General features: G+C 39.8%; 1 protein-coding gene across 1 annotated transcript in view; it reads left to right on the top strand.

The window, feature by feature from the left end:
* The window catches only part of LOC115324825 (nose resistant to fluoxetine protein 6), an 80,252-nt gene that overhangs the window by 50,373 nt on the left and 15,266 nt on the right, over nucleotides 1-14,613 (top strand). Inside the window, 5 exon segments of the mRNA XM_042292901.1 lie at nucleotides 1,965-2,130; nucleotides 2,465-2,547; nucleotides 5,836-5,958; nucleotides 7,779-7,899; nucleotides 10,989-11,178. Coding sequence (XP_042148835.1) covers nucleotides 1,965-2,130; nucleotides 2,465-2,547; nucleotides 5,836-5,958; nucleotides 7,779-7,899; nucleotides 10,989-11,178 — 683 coding nt within the window.

Raw genomic sequence — 14,613 nt, 5'->3', positions numbered from 1 at the left:
CAGTGTAACCTTAGATTGTTATAGTATGCAGTTTAGGAGACATGTTTTTCCTAAGGAGCTTACTATTTAGATTTGCAAGAATTGATTATTTAAAGCGTAGTTAGAGAGAAAACGATGTTGGTCAATAACAGTCACGACTAGCACAACGACGGCTACGAAAGTAAAGAAAAAAAAAAGAAACAATTGAATTCAAGTAGCTACTTTTATCAAGTAAAACTTTGAGGCCGCACATGTCATACTCAAAACAGTACAAAAGAGAAGAGTGGTTGTCTGGGCGAGTTGGTTTGACATCTTATACAATCGTGTGCGCAACAAAGACGAGGACAAAAGCAGAGAAGAGGACACAACAAGGCGCAACTTTCAACTGAATTTTATTGAAAACGTGTTCCGGTATATATATAGTCTCAACCATCGTTACAATGACAACAAAAAAAAAAAAACACAAAAGTATAGGAAGTATAGTTTTTCTTCCTATACTTTTGTGTTTTTTTTTGTTGTCATTGTAACGATGGTTGAGACTATATATATACCGGAACACGTTTTCAATAAAATTCAGTTGAAAGTTGCGCCTTGTTGTGTCCTCTTCTCTGCTTTTGTCCTCGTCTTTGTTGCGCACACGATTGTATAAGTACAAAAGAGGCCACGAAGATAAACTTCCGTGCCCACAATAAAACGTTTTTTCGCTCCCCCCCCCCCCCCCCCTTGCTTCTTTCGCCCATCCCGCTGGGTATTTCCCACGTAGTGATCACTTTACCGCAACGCATATCTAATAAGCGACAAAAAAAAAATTTAAATGGGGCAGATATCACTTCTTCATAGACTTCAAAGAGTTCATAGACTGCGTAAGAAAAGTTGAGAGAGGTATAGGTCAGAAAAATTAAAGACGTTGACAAATCTCTGCAATGCCAAATTAGAGCGCAGCTCTTGAGGAGGAGGTGGGGAGAGTACGAAGGGGTAAGTATACCCCTTCTCCTCCGAACTCTCCCCTCGTCCTTCCCTCCTCCTCACGTCCTCTGCTCGGGCTTCCTCCTCTCCTTCTTTCCTCCTCATCATCCTCCCCTCCTCCCGTCCTCCTCCTGCCCTACTCCTCCTCCTCTCCCCTCCTCCTTCTCCTACCCTCCCTCTCCTGCGTATCCTCCGTACCCTCCCCTCTCCCTCCTTGATACACTCCCCTCCTCCCACAGTTTCCCCTATAAATTTAGCTTGAAAATTGACGCCACGTGACCTCAACACCAATTCAGTGTCCCCGCTAAATTTAGCAGGGAAAATGACGTCACATGACTTAGTGTCACGTCACCCACAAATGCATTCAGTTTCTTCGTTAGATTTAGCGTGGAAATTGACGTCGCGTGACACCACCAATTCAATTTTCCGGTAAATTTAGGGGGGCGGTTACGACGACGCCGACGCCGACGCCGACGTCGACGTCCATGCCGATTACGGCGGCTACGCTGCTCAACTCGGAAACGGGCGCATAAGAGCTGGCTCTAAAAAGTTGAGGCATAAACAAGAATGTTGAAGATATTGTATAATTTGTTAACGCAGTTTTTTTTTTTTAATATCGATTTGGCAATACTGCAAGCCCAGTCGGAGCCCAGGTCGGAGAAGTTGAATCTGAATTGTTTCCGATGTTTCTGTAGCGAGTCCAGTTAAAATCAAACATATTATTTTTGTCGGGGTATCTGATCGGTGATATTTGTTACAAATAAATCTTGCTGCTGGTCGAACTTTTCTATTTATCTGGCATTATTTTGCTTGCGTGGATCCCAAAGCGCACAATACACTAACTGTGGTCTTACCAGAGTGTTACAGGCACTAAGCATAGTGCTGAATGGCGCTAATGGCACATTTTGCATTAGAGACCACAAACTCCTCAAAGCAGTATAGTACACGTTGGAAACGAGTGCTCCACTTTGGTATATACGTCTTTATAACGATCTTGTCCTATTATATTTTCTTTTCAGGGCTACCATACCACTCTTCTTCATGATAATGTGCATCTATCTCCTGCCCTTGGTTGCTTCCGGACCAGACTCCAGGTCATATTTTGAAAAGTTTGATCGGGAGATCAGAAACCACTGGTGGGCTTTGTTGCTGCAAGTCAGGAACTTTCGGAAAGAAATCACATTCGTAAGCCCACTGGTTTTCGGAGATCTCGTTTTATTTAAATGAGAGTAACGGAAAAAGTATATCATGACGTTAATATCCTCCTTGTTTTTTTACTAAACTACTACTCATTTGCTAATGAACAAATAATTTTGAAACTGACCACTTTCTAAATGACAACTCTAATTTTCTTTTCTTTATAATTTAGTTGGCAATAAAATCAAATCGCTAAGAAAACCTTTATTAACATGGTTTCTCTGTTTTTAGTTTTATCGCGCAAAAGTAAGAAAAAAATAAGAATATCTTTTTAGGTACACTTCTAAGAGTTATGTCACGTGTGTTCCTTGTTTTATTTCAGTCTATACTACCCCACGTTTGGTACTTGTCTGCCGACTTCCAATTGTTCGTGGTATCCCTGGTTGTTATTTTGATTTTTAGAAGGTACGTGTCTTCGAAAAATGTGAAGAAGTTATTCCACACTTTCAAACGAAACGTATCGCCCAATGATGCTTACGTACCTATTTGCGCATTATAGGTTTATTAGTAAGAAACTTCATCTTACTATGTTACTTTCCTTTCTCAAAACGTCGAGCTAAACTTTTTCCCCACTTAAGCTACACAAAATATGTTTGAACGTATTATGCCTCTCCGGTTGAATTGCGAATTTGTGCCGGCGAATGTCAAATTACCTAAACACAATGAAATATATCTACCATGCTAAAAAGGATCGCACTTCATTTGTGTTTGAATCAACTCTACATTTTTTTTATTTATTTTATTTATTTATTTATCAATACTGTCAGCCTTCTCTCGAAGGCTGACAGTATTGATAAATACTGGCAGCGGCGGTGGTGTTTGATAAAAACAAACACCGCCCTGAACAACACATATATAGATTTCTGCTTCTGCTAACTCCTATACCTATAGACTGTTATGCACAGAAGGTGTAGGAGGAAACTCAAAATACAATAATTTATAACAAATCAGAATATCCAGAAAGCCTGTCCTAGCACAGCATAACTGTGCCCAAAATGTTTCGTGCTTTCTTGAACGGGCAGTATTCTGGCCATACACCAAGTGCATGACATGCGCGCCCTCCGCGGCGGCGAAAGAAATTATGGAGAGTTGCATTAGCGAACCGGCTGTAGCACACAATGGAGGCGACAGAGACCACACAGGCGGGTCTGTGCAACCCAACTTTCATCACTGCGCTACCCCACTGCACTCTCTTTTTCTCTCTTCATAATTTTATTTAATGTCGCATTATTCATGCTTCAGGAGGAAGACGTTTTTCCTTAATGCGTGGCGCGCTTCATGCGTTTTTTCTTCTTTTTGTATTCCTGCAGCGTATTTATTTATTTAATTACTTCACTCTCAAAGCATGGGGGCATTACAAAGGGGAGTGGGAAATAAAACTACAATAATGAAGCACAATAGGAACACCATAAATACGCAAACAGTAATGAACTGATGGTTAGCTATACTAATACAAAAAAGTGTAGTCAACAATTCAAGTTAGTGATGCAGGCAAACTATTCCAATCATTGGAAGGTTTAGGAAAAAGGGATGCGAAAAAATAAAAGCCGTTTACAACTCCCTGTAACGCCGAATTAGAGCGCAGCTCTTGAGGAGGAGGGAAGGGTATTGAGGGTCACGTGTTTTTTTTTTTTGCGGGGGGGATCACGTGACCTTGGGGGAATGGTGTCAAGTGACCTGGTGGTGTGGTCACGTGAGCTGAGGGGTCACGTGACGCCCCAGGATCACGTGACCCCCCAAGGTCACGTGACCCCCCCCCCCCGAAAAAACATGACCCCGCACGTGACCTCGGGGGGTCACGTGACCCCCAGGTCACGTCACACTCCAGAGAAATTTTTTCCGCTAGATTTAGCGGGGAAATTTTTCCGCGAAATTTAGCGGGGAAATATTTCCGCTACATTTAGCGCGGAAATTTTCCGCTAAATTTAGCGGGGAAATTTTTCTGCTAGATTTGGCGGTGAAATTTTTCCGCTAGATTTAGCGGGGAAATTTTTCCGCTAGATTTAGGGGGAAAATTTTTTGCTAGATTTAGCGGAGAAATTTTTACGCTAGACTTAGCGGGGAAATTTTTCCGCTAGATTTAGCGGTGAAATTTTTCCGCTAGATTTAGCAGGGAAATTTTTCCGCTAAATTAAGCGGGGAAATTTTTTCGCTAGATTTAGCGGGGAAAGTTTTCCGCTAGATATAGCGGGAAAATTTACCCATAATGCACCGCGCGGTTACGCCAACGGCGACGGCGACGGCGACGCCGCTCAAGCCGGAAACGGGCGCCTAGGAGCTGCGCTCTAAAATGAATGGGAGTGGAAAAACGGGGCACCGACTTTGCGACAATTCTAAATTCGAGCGGAAGCAAGCGATGGTGGGAGTGTTAACTGTGCAGTGAATTGAGGAATATGGGGGCAGATCGTATAAAACAGACAAATCTGAAAGATGCTGCGGCGGCGTGCAAAATTTAAAAGTAAAAAGCAATTTTTATTGGTGTGACAATCGCAGTGTGATTATAATTGGCTAGTATAAAACGTGCGGACCTGTTCTGAACTGCCTCAAGTGAGTCAGTGAGATCCTAGATGGAGGCTGCACACTCGAGCTTAAATCGCACATTCGTTTTATAGGCAAAAAAAAAAAAGCTCCACTGATTAAGGTCGTAGGTAGACGTTGCGTTAGAGATAGCCAAGTATCCGATTTGCATGGCTAGTCACGTGACACATGCGACTCCAGTGATACACGCGCAACGCACCCACCGCCAGTCGGCGCAGCAACCGCCCGTTGCTGTTTGTGACAGCGCAACGTCCTTTTCGAGGAGGAGCCAATCCGGCACAAGTGACACAATTGGCCCTCTCTTTCTGCCTCAATTTTTAGTTACAACCCGTACACACACACACTATTTACAATTACGAGGCCGCGCATGGAAACCCGGACGCTTGGGTGAGAGTCGCGTGCGTTCCTTCTTGGCAATGTGCGCTCTAATATACCGATAGTTAATGCCGTTGTTCCATCGAAGATTAAATTAAAAAAAAGTTACCCATAGGTATTTGAAACCTTCAACTTTTTGAATAAAACTTCCTTAATAAATTAGGCCAATTGCGACATTTTTTTCGCACGTGCATTTATTGCCGCGCATGTAAATGCAGTGCAGCTTTCAGAAGCATCACCACCCTAGCAAAAAAAAAGAAAAAAGTATGCACGAGAGATGCTGGAGACCTTGGCTATCAAAGAAAATGAAGATACATGCCACAGCGTAACTTCTTTCAACAACAAAAAAAAAACAGTATTTGCAGTGTGTCCCGTCCCGCTGATGTTCACTACAAATGCAAAAAACAGTATTTCTGGTGTGCCAATATCCAGCTGAAGTGCCGGTTTTTCAAAATGGAATTGTACGTGGAATGTATGTGGCCATTATTTAATTTCATTCGATTAAATTTTATGTCATACTTGGTTCATATGGAGTTGAATGGGGCTCTCAGGATGAGAAGAAAAGAAGCAGTATGTTTTGAAGAAGCAGAGGCATTAAACCATAGTTTGTAGTCCACCACTGTTTCTATCTCTGTTTCTTTCTACTATCTCCTGAGTTTTACGTTTTTCGTCTCCCAAGTTCACGCTGGCCCTATCCTCTTAATTTAAACCGTGACCTGTAATACATAAATTTTACATAAATGTTCGTGTATGATTTTAAGTCGTCTTTCTAAATTTCAGGAGCCCGATATGGTCAACATTTATGTTCACGTTGTTGTCAATTATTGGCTGCTCAATATCCGCGTGGCAAGTCGTCAACACTCACCTAACCCCCTTCCTTGTCGCAATGAGTGAGGATCTCTCGTAAGTACCTAAAAACCTCTAACGTCCGAAGATACTTTGTCCACAATAATAAAACGCTCTCCAATGGTAATCTAACTCACCTAATAAAACGAGTCTCGAGCAAGAGTCACTTTAAATCTTGTATGTTAACCCGCTCTTTTAGCTAGTATTTTCCACTCAGCACGAGTTTACATAAATGATATAAAAATTATTATAATTTTTGTATTAAGACTAGCGGCGTTTTACTAGGTTTCTCATGTCACTTCCACGTCTGATACGAAGGACGCAATCAATTTTGCTCTTTTGTTAGCTTTGTGATTTCACGCTTTAGAAGAACTTAGTAAACGCTAGTTACAGAAATTTCTCGTGCAGTTTCTTCCAGGGATAAGTTTGCTTGACCAACTGAAGAGATTTGTTGGTCAACTGGTCTATTTGTAAATTTATTCCATTCTAATTTATAATCTTAACCTCATTCTTCATTTACTTGAATTTTGCTGTGTGCTCAGGAAGTTGGCTAGAAGGCGCCCCTTCGTACGGATTACTAAGAAGCGTCTTTGTAACCTTCGTACCTGCATGCCTTCTGTGTTCCCCCTTTTCTTTTGTGCAAATATGATTTATTGATTAATTGATTGATCCATTGATTGATTGATACATTCATTCATTCATTTAATTTCATTTATCCGCAATATCTCCCGGAAACTTCTCATTAGAAAATATCATTGTACGTAAATTATACTAAGGGACACTAACACAAAAACATAATTTGTGAATCAAAGAACTTGCTTACTACACGGAGAATGGCATACACTAATTCGAGCGCGCATCTTTCTAGCCTGCTATGGTCTAGACTATGCGCTGCGAGTTGATATGTTATACCGCAAGAAAAGCAATATTTCTGAGTTATACAAATGAGTTGTACAGAATGCCCCCCCCCCCCCCAAATGTACTAGGGTTCTCACACTGCAAAATTAAACTACGCGTCACCGGACACTCCTTCTCAGCCCAAAATGCATAAAAATACCAGCCAAGAAAGTTTCAGAACGAACCGCTATATTTCGGATGTTATATATATATATATATATATATATATATATATATATATATATATATATATATATATATATATATATATATATATATATATATATATATATATATATTAGAATATTAGTTAGGAATTGGGCTCATTCTCGGTAACTGGCGCCATTCAGCTCCATGTATTCGGGGACTCAAACGGCCGCCAATTTTCCACTGAAATTTATGAAAAAATCACTTAAAATTATTAATAAGAAGACGGTTCGTTCTCAAAATGCGGTACCTGGTTCAAACCGCAAGCCATACATTTGGGCTGAGAATGAGCTTTCGGCAATACCTCACTTCGTTTCGAGGGAAAAGACTCCCTGTAATTTTCTTTAAATCCTATATACCACTCCAGGTTGTTTGAGAGAGAAACTACCGATACTTTTCCAGAAAGTTGTTGTTCTGTAAGTGGGATGACCCGGGTTATTCAATATGTACCAACTTTAATTAAAAAAAAAACAAAAAAAAATATTGCTAGCTTTGTTTACTCCTTGAGGAATATATCCCTGCATACTGGAGGTACGTACAAGTTTTGTGGAAGAGCGCGGGCTACCTAGGGTGAGCCCGATCCCGTTTGTCCACTGAAATTATTTTATTTAAATACAAATAAATAAATATTTATATTTCATTTGAATGTAATGTTATCTATAAAAACACCATTACTGAATATTTATTTTTAAAGTATTGAGCAAGTGGTTTCTCGAGAGATCGCAGATTTTTTTTATTCACTGGCTTAAATTATTCTTGCTTTTTTTTTTCAGAATTCTCGTTGACACGATGAACGAATACTACGCTCTTCCTTTTTACCATGCCGTCTGTTGTTTCTCGGGCTGCATTACATTTATTTTGGTCGAGAGATTCAGACAATTTCACATGTCAAAGGTAAGAAATTGCCCTACATTTTATAGGAACGTGATATTTGGAGTACATAGACAGAGATATATTTAATCTGAGAAGAAGTGTGCTGCGGACATTGAGCACGCAGCTACCAAATAGTTGCTGAATGGGCCTGATGCTGTGCTGTTGCATTCATAATAAAGCAATTGTATTGTTCAAAATACCGAATCTACCAGCTGCAAAATGAACAACAGGAAAGCAAAACTACATAAATTAATCCAGCAATTTTGCGACCTAAGGTGTATTTAATCAAAGTGTATATAATTGTACTCCTGAAGAAGCTAACAAACAAAGTTACAAGAAAGTGGGTGGAGCATTTCATGTCGGGTTTCGTGCTTTTGGATAAATCTGAAAAACTCATGAGAACACCCGCAAATAAAATTTTAATCAAGTAGAATTTATTCAATAAAATCCGAATTTTGATGTTCCAATGCGCCTGCACCCCAACCCCCCCCCCCCCCCCCCCCCCAAAAAAAAAAGAAGAAAAGGCGTTTTATTTATTTATTTATTTATTTTTTACAATTGAGTTTGATCTGCGCACAGGGTCGATGGTCTTTTAGAAATGCCACCGCAGTTATCTTTCAAATATCGGACCATAGATAAAAGGGGTCTTACCATCTATCTCGTCATGGTTCATTCAGTTCAACAGGTCGATCATTGCACTTTCAAGTCACGACAAAAGACACTGCTTTGGCTTCCACTTTTGGCCATACTTTTGGTGCTCCACGAACCATCACATGTATTTTTCTTTGCGTGTATTTACTGAGTCGTTTAGTTACAGAGTAAACAAATATTAATAACATGCACTGCTCGGTGGAAGCACAGGTACTATATCTTTAAGAGAAACGAATAAGCATGCCCTATTCCCTCTTCTTCTCTTCTACATTGAAATCAAGGACGCTATACCGGTGTCAGGTAGAGAATCATACGATAGCTTATGAAGAGGCACGGTTCGTGTTTAAGCAATATAAGTTTTATTAAAGCAAATGAATCAATTTCACCTAGTGTTCAATTTGCAAGAGTTTAGTTCGTCCTCTAGTACTAAAATTGAATTCTCTGGCCTCCTATGAAATCCTAAAGGATCCCCAGTTAGCCGTGCACAATTGATACAAAATTATGTAGAGAAAATAACATTTAAAATATTTAAATGGAAGCTACGGAGCTTTTTGGAAAAAATGAGTTAGAAGTGAATTCTAGTGTATTTTTACCCCGTGAACCCGAATACCCAAACCATTTGCTGCGTAAGTATTGTTAAACGGGAGAAAAACGCGAAAGACAGTCGCTGTCCGTGACGTCATCGACGGCTCTTTTGGCTGCCCAAGGCTAGGGGGGCGGGGCTTCAGCCCTATTTTGAAATTGCTCTTGTGGCTCTCCGGCGCGTCGCATTGAAATATAATTTTGATATCTGTTATTCTAAAGGCCAAATGAACGCAATTCAAGCGTTTTTTCGCAAATGTAGAAGTGCCCCATCTTCCCTTTAAGGCCCGCGATTGGTAGAGAAGTTGTCAACACATTTTTGGGCTTCTCTTACCTTATTACTTTTATTTAAGCTTGACGTTTGCTACTTGACAATGCTAACATGTGTACTTGAAAGATATGACGCAACCGTGCTTATACATAATCTAGTATTGTTCTGCTGGCCTACAACGCCGACGTCATATTACTAAGTTCACAAACCACTATTAAATAATTTTAGTGGTCAAATGTTTAAACGGGATTTATTTCAAATAAATACGAAGGCACATGCACTCATTGAGTGCCTAAAAAACGCGATAGTTCAGTGCAATTATTACAATGCATCATTAAACTTAATCCTGACCCATTTTCATAAACATAAATTTATGCTCCCGAGTGGCATGGCCTTCCGCGACAAAGCAAGTTGTTCATAAACAACAATCTAGGGGTACCCAGCACGCTATTTTTTTCAGTGTCCAATAAAAATTGCTTTATTGCTCCACCTCTGATCTTTAGTGTTATGATGTGTTTTTTTTTTTTTCGCTTTTAGCCCGAAAATGTCTGTCTACTTTAGATTTGACGGGATATCGTTTAGGAGCTAGTGTGGCAAAAAATCAGGCGTCGGCGTCGGCGTCGGTGGGACAAGAAAATCCGATAATGCAACGCACACAGCCACGTGTGACATCACTCGTGATTGTGACGTCATGACCCTATCGATCCGCTAAATTTGGGAAGACATTTCTCGACAAATTCAGCAGAAATTATCTTGCCCAAATTCGCTGAAATATTTTCTGCCAAATTTACCGACAGAACTATCCCGACAAATTTAGCAGAGAAGTTTCCCGTCAAACCTAGCCGAAAACGTTCCCGTCGAATGTAGTGAAAAATTTTAACGCCACATTTGGCAGAATAATCTTAATAAAAAACATGACGTCATGTGAAATCACGTGACACGTGACGCTACCGACTAGACCACGCATACGCGCTGCACGGCTTGGGAGCAAGCGCGTTTCATAGAGGGCTTCGCGAATGGGTCACCATAAAGCTATCGCGTACCACTCTTAAATGAGAAGCTTAAGCGTCTCACAATTCTTTTTTCTTTTAGATAAGACTTAAGTAGACACTGAACTCCCAAAAACATTTTAATTCTTTGGATTCAACAGGTAATAGCAAAACTAACTTAGACAAGAACAATAGGGCTATACCTTTGTCACGGGATCCAATCGAACGATTCCGAAACATGATAATATGTCGTGGTCATTGTCTGGGAGTAGAAGCATGTTTCGGAATCGCTGATAACTTTAAATTGAGTCTCGCGACGCAAGCATTGATCTATTTTATATTATTTTTGCCTTGGGGGGAGGGGCTTGATCTGTCCTATCTACGTACTTAAATATATTTTCTGGAGTTGAGTGCCCACGTAAGGTAGCGAGGGGTGTGGTTGAGAGAGTGGGTACATGACGCTATTTTATTTCTTCTCAATTTTTGGCACTGAGCTAACTCTCACGATGCTACATTAGTAACTTAACTTCTTCAAAAATACAGTTGAAAAAATTGTTGAGCGGGACAACCTGAATAATGTACTAAAAGATCTAAGAAATGTCTACATTTTTTTACAGGCTGTGCAAGTATGTATGTGGTGTTTTGCGCTGGTGTGCGGTTTCAGCTGCCTGTTTACAAAAGTCTTCTGGTATCGATCAAGAATACCAACCACAGAATTTGGTAAAGTTTGCTTCGCCTTTTTCGACCGCATTCTCTGGTCTGTGTGTGTCGCATGGATCACCTTTGCCTGTTCCACTGGAAGAGGAGGTAAGCAAGCTACTCTGAACATTTCTGCTCTTAACAATGCTCGCTTTTTAGAAGCTAGTTAGAACACAAAGCACACAACCTTGAAAGAATTTTTGTAACGGGTTCATTGCATTTGTTTGAAATACCTATTCTGAACATTTTTAAGATCGAAAACATTTTAAAAAAGTAACACTAGGAATAAAGAAATATTTTGTTGGATAATAACGTTATGAAAACGTTATTATCCGTGCGTGTCAGGGCACGGTTATAAAGAAACAAATAATGGTTTCATTAGATAAAATGCGCTAATTACCTTTTGAGCTATATTCGTAATAATAATAATAATAATAATCTTTATTTTTCGGGTGCCCTAAAATGGCCATGCGGCCTTTTCTTAGGTACACCAACCATACAATAGAAACCCTTATACAATAATACTACTAATTAAAAAAATAGATATGCAAGTACACTGTCGCGCCATGAAGTGACCAAAAGTTCGTCCAACTGACAGCGATATGTAGACAGGGTTGTGGAGATGTCAACTTGAGGTGGCACAATGCTGTTATATGATGTCTGTAAACGAGAGAGAGAGGTGACACAGGGCATGGTGAACAAATATCAAAACAGGTGAACTGTATAGTAGCGCGGAAAGTAACATGAAAATTGATTTTACTAATAAGCCATGACAAATCAATGGAACCATTACTGATCTTATGCAGGAATACCAGGTCACGAACAGTTCTTCTCTGTGATTAAAACTTCAGCAAAGCTTTAGTCAATAAGCACTCATAGTCATAATACACGTGTCGTCCGATCCGTCTATCATAAAGCATTCGAACAAATCTTTTTTGCAAACGTTCTATGATCAAAGCCTGGGTTACAGATATTGAGTTCCGAATCACAGAAGCAAACACAAGCCTTGAAACCACTAAGGAATTAAAAATATGTATTGAACAATGCGGCTTCTTAAAATGCTTGGTCAAACGCGATATAACTCCTAGTTATATCCGCAGTCAATGAACACACCAATATCCCTTACAATTAAGACTCGTTCAATCGGTTTTTCCTCAATATGAGAAGTGTTATCAACGATCGCACGGCGTCTGCACAAAGCTCTCATTTTTTTTAAAAGATTAAAAAATAACAGATTTCGTTTACACCACTTTGCTATATTAGACGCCTCATGCTGTATCAAACCATATTCTAAAGGGGAATGAACACTCTTGAACAACTTGATGTTGTCAGCAAATAAAAGCAGTTCAACGTTCTTTACACATGTCGCTATATCATTTATAAAAATTGAAAACAATAGAGGACCCAAAATTGATCGCTGGGGTACGCCCGATATTGAGAAGAACTCTTTATAATAATTGTCAGCGACCCGAACACAATGCGATCGAAAAGACAGGTAACTCTTAAACCAGTTACACAATTCTTGAAAGACACCATACAGATGTAATTTGCGCAGAAGCAACATGTGGCTCACTTTGTCGAAGGCTTCTGACAAATCAAAATATATTGAATCTACTTGTTGTCTTTTTAAAACAAACGGAACACAGTAATCTAAAAAGGTACACAAATGTGTTTCAACAGACGCACCTTTTAAAAAACTGCGTTGTAAAGGCGTTAATTTTTGACGGAAGTAAAGAGTCATCCTGCTACACATAACAAACTCAAAAACCTTGGAAAAACCACAAAGCAGGGAAACTGGATGCTAGTTCCCAACTATAGATGCGCCACCGCCTTTTAAGATTGGAACTGCTTTTTTTCGAGGGCGAATGGAAAACGCCTGAATTGAGGGACATGTCAAAAATGTGTTTCAAAATAGGAATAAACAGCTCACCACAACCTTTGATAAAAAAGCTTGGTAAACCATCCATGCCAGAAGAAAACTTGGGTTTTAACTTTCTTATCGACTCCGCAATATCTAGAGAGTCCACTCTCATGGAACTAAAAAAATCGTGACAAATCAGCTCCTTATCCCCCGGTTGAACAGATTGCCGATTGTCGGAGAAACATTTGTCAAAATATTCAGCTAAAACATCTGAAACTTCATGAGGTGATGAAACATAACCCGGGGAGTTATCTGAGCAAGCACGTAAGCAGATGATAGGACTAGCCTCACGTGTATATTGCTTCGTGAACTTCCAGAAAGTCTTCGGGCGGCGAAACAAGCTACTTTCTACGCTGTCATGAGGAATGCATTTATCGCGCTTGAACAGTTTCTTCGCCAAGGCCCGATATAAACTGAATTTGGTGTTCATAAGTGAAGACTCGGTCGCATTTTTTTATAAAAACGGTGGAAATGTTCTTTCTTGACCAAATGACATTTTAAATCCCTGAAAAACCATTCAGGATATTTTGATGGCTTTGTTGAACGTTTCTTAGTTGGAATATTTAATCTGAAGATTTGCAGCCCGTTATTAATATACGTAGGCCGGCTAAATAGATAATCTATTTAAATCAATTCTCCGAGTTATCACGTGACATATTTCAACATCTTCGGGGATGCGAAACCGAGACTAAGAGGGCAATTATCTTGAAACGCCCAGAGAACATCATCCCCAAATCGGGACCCGAGTGTTTCTATGCTCCACCTTCGGGGATGGTGATCTTCGGGCGTTTTTCGCGTTCTGTTGTTTTAGTCCTGGATTTCACAATGCCAAAGAAACTGAAATTTGTCATATGGCAGCTCGAAGAAGAATTATTTTTCTAGAATTTAACAAATTTCAAGAATATTTTTATAAGCAAAGAATAACCTTCACTACTTCATCTTACAACCCTAACAACTTTCTAGAATCTAATAACTGTCTCAGGCAGATTCTCAGTAGATAATAAAGTGGCAGTTCCTTAAAATCATGCAATCAAAATCTACCGCCATATCAAAACACGTTGTGAAGAGTGAAACTTGTTAAAAATTACAATCATATCCTGGCAAGCTCGTGTTGGTTTATTTTAGCAATATAAGAAGTGGCTTGTGTCACAGGGATGACTTGTTCTCTCACGATGACTCGGATAGCACAGATATTGTTGTGTTGACGGAGACATGTCTCTTCTCTTATATTGATAGTTCTGAAATGTTTAGTTGTTCAAAGCGTTTTAATGCTTATCGTTTCGAAAGAGGCGAAAAAACTGGTGGCTGTGTACTAATCGCAGTTGCAGAGCACGGTGAATCATTTACCATGCGCCTCACTAGTGCATTGAAAATAACTTGGATTTGTTTACACATGAATCACCAAAAAAGTTATAATGGAAGTATGTTATCGTGCACTACCTAGTAATTCTTCCTTCCTTGCCAAACTGCATGACGTGTTAAACTAATTGTTAGTGTGTTCCCCTCCTCTTCAATAATCCTGCTTCGCAACTTTATTTATTCTAATGTAGTATAGACTGAGCTACATGTCTACAGACGGGCGTTTATGCCAAACGCAGCTGAGTGTATAAACTTGTGTTACG

Source organism: Ixodes scapularis, unplaced genomic scaffold (assembly GCF_016920785.2).
Source record: "Ixodes scapularis isolate PalLabHiFi unplaced genomic scaffold, ASM1692078v2 PGA_scaffold3__209_contigs__length_174095766, whole genome shotgun sequence".
NCBI classification, from domain to species: Eukaryota; Metazoa; Arthropoda; class Arachnida; order Ixodida; family Ixodidae; genus Ixodes; species Ixodes scapularis.
Note: the sequence above shows the minus strand (reverse complement) of the source record. Positions and strands in the feature narration are given on the sequence as shown.